This window comes from Colobus angolensis, unplaced genomic scaffold (assembly GCF_000951035.1).
Source record: "Colobus angolensis palliatus isolate OR3802 unplaced genomic scaffold, Cang.pa_1.0 Scaffold344, whole genome shotgun sequence".
Classification (NCBI taxonomy): domain Eukaryota; kingdom Metazoa; phylum Chordata; class Mammalia; order Primates; family Cercopithecidae; genus Colobus; species Colobus angolensis.
The window spans coordinates 1,510,742-1,516,100 of NW_012116755.1; the positions used below are offsets into that span (position 1 = coordinate 1,510,742).

Here is a 5,359-nt window from a genome sequence, read left to right on the forward strand (position 1 = left end):
CCAGTGAAGCACTGCAGATCCACACACACCAGTCCTCTAACGTTTACCAAGGCCATGTCTGGTGGGCTTGTGCTTGTCTCAGCTGACTCTTCTTTGAGACCTTTCCCTTCTGTGCAATGACCACAGCATTGGAGACCAGTCCTGCATGCGCTGGCCTTCCATGTAGGCAAGGCAGACCACACGGATGGGCACTGGGCTGGCATGTAGTAGGCTTCAACAAACGCACTTCACTGTTTCCAGTGACCCTGAAATGTTTTATATAAGTAGGGCCTGGGCTTTAAAGAAAAGAGCCAGGGTTCCTCAGGCTGGGCCTCTTCACTGAGGCACAGCTTCAGAAAATACTGGTCTCAGGAGCCAGCAACTTGTCCAGGAGTTTTGAGCCCTCAGTTGAAGGAAAATGGCCATGTGGTATCCTTGCAGGCAACAGTGACGTCAGTGATGGTGACAAGCAGCCAGCCCAAAGAAGGCCAACCCCACCTTGGGTGGAATGCAGGGCACCTAGTCCTGCTTGGAAGGGGCTAGGAGGCTGGGGAAAGTCGAGAATGGAGGGCCAGGGCTCCACACAGTGAATTCAAATAAGGACTCTTTGGTGAGGGAAGGAAGCTGCAGCCCTCCTTTGGCCCTTTACGGAGGGGCAGCACCTGGGCTCACAAGGACAAGGGTCACTGGGCAGGAACCAGACTTTCAGAAGGGAAAGGTGCTATAGGCAATGCCAAGGGCATAATTTAAATATCCTGTCCTCTGGAAAGTGTTCAAGAGGTCTTGCAGTACACACCATTTAGGAGATTATAAAATTCCTTTCATTCATGCCATGTGAACAAGTTGAGGCGGTGCGTTTCCAAGGTGAATTCATTGAATACAATGAAGTACATTTATTTTTTGAAGGAAGTTTTTGCCACAGAAATATTGAACTTGGGACTGTGCTGACAAGCTATAGCACAATCCCTTTCCTTCCAGATTGGAGCAGGGGTGGCAAAGCAAAAGTCCACAGGCACTGGGCAGATAATTGGTGTAAATGAGGGTGTGGGGCAGGATGTGGTGGCTCACATCTGTAATCCCAGCACTTTGGGAGGCCAAGGCAGGAGCCCAGGAGTTTGAGACCAGCCTGGGCAACACGGTGAAACCCTGTCTCTACAAAAATTACAAAATTAGCTGGGCATGGTGGTTTGCGCCTGTGATCCCAGCTACTTGGGAGGCTGAGGTGGGAGAATCACTTGAGCCCAGGAGGCAGAGGTTGCAGTGAGCTGAGATTGCGCCACTGCACTAGCCCCTAGGCAACCGAATGAGACTCTGTCTCAAATTAAAGAAAAAAGAGGAATGTGAGCACACACTGGTCTCATGGTCTACTCACCTGATCAGAGATTAATGCCAGTGGTTCCTTTTCATTACAAGAAATGCAACCTGCAGGGGCACTGATCAGTAGAAACAAACACTCAGCCTCACTGTGGGAGGTAATAGGGAGTAGTGTGGGCTGTGGTGACCTGGTGAAGTAGACACCCAATCTAAAGGCAGAGCTGGTGCCCAGCTCCAGCCAGTTGTTGCTGGGTGAGAATGTGAACCTCAGAATGGCCAGTTCTTCTGATCTGGATTGTTATGGGAAATTTTTAATTTTAAGTGTTAGATTCTGCAAGATAAACAGAACATCCCTGTGGGCCAGATTGCTTTGTAGCCTCTCCTGTGGGAGTCAGTGGCAGGAAGGTGTGGTAGGCAGAATAACAGCACCCCAAAGATGTCCTGGTCCTAATCCTCATCTGTGGCTATGTTGTCTTGCATGGTAAAAGGCTTTTCCAGTGTGAGGAAGGATCTTGAGATGGAGAGATTATCCTGGATCTTCCTGGTGGGCTTTGTAAGTCAAAGAGGGAAATAGGAGGGTCAGTGACACAGTGAAGACATGTGAGAAAAGCTTGACCAGCCACTGGAGCCTGGGAATGCAGCCAGTTTCTAGAAGCTGGAAACGGCAAGGAACTGGCTTCTCCCTAGAGCCTTCAGAAAGAGCACAGCTTTGCTGACACCTTGATTTTCATTCAGGGACATCCATTTTAGAATTCTGAGTCCCAGGACTATAAGATAATGTGTTGTTTTTAAGTTACCAAGTAATGGGTTGCAGTGGCAACAGACAAGTAATGCAGGGGGCCACTGTCTGGTATATATTTAAACATTTTTAGAGGACGAGAATATTCTCTAAATTTTTCTTTAAATGTCAAAGTATTGCTGCAGCTGGGAGAACCGCACGTGGAAACTTAAGGAAATTTCTCTAATTGCTAGGACTACAGGACAATGGGATTCAAGATGAAGTTCCACAATGGGATAACCACAAGCCGACCTAGAGAATCAGGAAGTCTCTTATCAAAGCAGATATGTGTCAATGCTCCTCAAACACACACACCCTTTTCTGGCTGAACAGATTATAAATTATTCCCACCTCCCGGCGGACTGGCACACGTTTATCTAGTGGTTGGTAGAAGTCACAATGAAGACATCCAAACCAGTTAGCATGAGTTGTTACTAAGTCAGGTGAAAAAAGCTAGGTGGTTATACATTTGATCTCTTAAATGCACAGGACCACCAAATAAATAATAATAAAAAGGCACATTGTCATTTTCATCCTGGGGACCCCAGTGAGAGTAGGGATCTCAGGTAGGCTCCTTGGAATTGGAACTGTTGTCCTGAAGAGGGCAAGCCTCTGTTTAACACTCTGAATCCAGGGCTTGCTGCAACCCTATGCTAGGTGACTCAGGCCTCTCTCCTCTCATTACAGGCTGGCTAACCACACAGCCTGAGTTGAGAAGGACATGAGCTGTCATAGCTGTAACCAGATGAGAATTCATCATTTTCAATGTCTTGTGCTTAGAATGAGTCCACTGAGCAATGTGAAGTTGGTGGTGTCCAGGAAAATCTCCTGCTGTTCCTTCTGTAGGATTCCTCTTCTTTAGGATTTCTGGTTAGGAACACGGACGGGTGTCTCAGTGCCCTGCTTTATGAAATGCAGCAAATTCCCTGGAAGGGATCAAGTTATTCTGCTGGCTCCACAGGCTCCCGAGTGTTCAGCAAGGGAATGTCTGTGTCCTTGCTGTTTACATCCCCGTCGTTGGGGTGGGAGAAGGTGTACGGTTCACTCTCGGACTCAGGAGGGGAGCAAGGAGGCAGCTCCTCAGTGGCCAACTTTGCAGTTGGGGCCCTGGAGCATATGGTGGGTGGGGAGGGAGGGTAGACCCCCATGGTGCCCTGGAACGGCCGGTAGGTGTCCACCTCGGGCTGCAGGAAGGACCCGCCGGAATCCTGTAGCAGATGCCCATACACCATGGTATCCTCGATGACCGCATATACGTGGGAATCATTGTCCTTTCGTCCTTTCTGAAACTTTTTTGGCTGTCTTGGCATCTCGGTATTGATGTTGCCATTATAGACACCCACAGCGGGGCCCTTGTTTGTCTTCTTTTTCCTATTTGGAAAAGGAACAAGACAGAAGTCAGAAAGGAAAGAATCTTAGATGGGTACCATTGCTATGGCCCTGCTAGAGCTTGGATTCTTTAGGGTTCTGACCATGTCTTCCCCAAATCCCTCAAACTGCTCAGCATTTGAAACTGAAACTCTGTCCTCAGTGAACATTTAGAAGGGACCTGATTTTGTCTCCAGTTTTCCAAGTGGAAACAGAGATCACAGGTGGCAGAAGAGTGGTTTAGAGAGGGCACCTCTAACACTATCTGTGCTCAATTCGTTTTTGATAGATATGTGGTATCCAATTTTGGAAACATCTGACAATCCCTTTCCCCTCCTTCCTACCAGAAATAGGCAGTGTCCCAGCCCATCTCAACCACATCAGGCTCAGTCATGCCCAGGTCAACTTTCCCACAATCTTAGCACTTTCTCGTAGCTCATGCTTTCTCTCTCTTTTGCCTGGGAAAAGCTCTGACCATATAGATTCTAAATGGTGACACAAGAGACTCAGGAGTCCAGGTTGTATCATAGTTTTCAGCATGAGTTGGGGAGAGGAAAACTCAGCATTAGCAGCGAGACCCAGTGCCTCAGCAGTCACCCCCAACAAAGGAAAGAGCTAAGAAGAAGACAAAATTCAGGCTGCAATGCCAGAGTTCTTCAGTAACACCATTAGCATTTGGATTTTAATGTTCTTTGGTACTTGGACCTGCACGGGCATTAGCGCTTGCTGCCACAGAAAACAAAGCTTTGCTCCCCATCTTCATGAACCAAACAGCAAGGAATGCTGACTTTTTAGCTGAGCAGTGATGCAAATGGAGGACATTAGCTCAATTAGCGTAATGGACCATATAAGGCACAGGCTGGCAGTTCATGGTTGTGGACAGGCTCTCTGTAGTTTGCTGAGATAAAAATAAACCTGGTACCTTTAGCTTGTAACACTAAGCCCCTGTCCAGGATGATGGGTTCCTAAGGCTCCTGCCTGAAGCTCTGTAATGTTTGTCCCCACTAAAACTCTTCTCATGCTGTCCTGAAACCGACTGTTTATTTGCCTGTCTCTTCAGTCCCCCCACCCCCATAGAAGAGATTGTCTTGCTCATCACTGTCCCCAGTACCTCAATGAATCCTAGTGCCCAGGAGACACTCAGGAAGTACCCACTTAGAGAACAAGTTGGATAGCATTGTCTCTCCTCATTCTCACTAGACAACCTGTCCATCCTCCTACACCAGCTTGGGCATGGATAGGCCTTATGCAAACCTGCCAGCCAGCAGCCTCACACAAGCAAGGCCTGTAGCAAGGCTGGACTGATGATTCTCAGGCTTAAACTGGAGCTATTTCAAGATGAGGCAAGTGCTGGATCTCTTTCCTTGTCCAGTTCCCTCCTGATAAGGAAGCTGGGGCCCACGTGCTAATGCCACGCTTCCCCAACTGGGTGGGCTATTCCATGCACCCCAGATGAGAAAATTCCCTGAGAGAAACAGTAACATGATGCTTCCTTAAAAGCAGTCCTTTTTCCCCATGTGTTATAGGTATAGCCACTGCTCACGGAGAGAAGACCTCCTGCAAGCCAGTCCTTCCTCATCAGCAGAGACATTTGTAGACACTCTTATTGTAGACCAGGAATTTCAGTTGTTTGCTCAGGTCCACAGTTAATTTTTAAAAAAGAATTTTTTGGCCGGGCATAGTGGCTCATGCCTGTAATCCCAGCACTTTGGGAGGCTGAGGCGGGCGGATCACAAGGTCAAGAGATTGAGACCATCCTCGTCAACATGGTGAAACTCTGTCTCTACTAAAAACACACACACACACAAACACAAATTAGCTGGGCATGGTGGCAGGTGCCTGTAGTCCCAGCTACTTGGGAGCCTGAGGCAGGGGAATCGTTTGAACCCAGGAGGTGGAGGTTGCAGTGAGCTGAGATTG

General features: G+C 48.1%; 1 protein-coding gene across 1 annotated transcript in view; it reads right to left on the reverse strand.

The window, feature by feature from the left end:
* Positions 1 to 2,388: 2,388 nt before the first annotated feature.
* The window catches only part of CDCP1 (CUB domain containing protein 1), a 57,778-nt gene continuing 54,807 nt past the window's right edge, over positions 2,389 to 5,359 (reverse strand). The window contains exon 9 of the mRNA XM_011952651.1: positions 2,389 to 3,442. Within this exon, the coding sequence (XP_011808041.1) occupies positions 3,013 to 3,442 (430 nt within the window). The 3' untranslated portion in view covers positions 2,389 to 3,012. The remainder of the gene's footprint in view (positions 3,443 to 5,359) is intronic.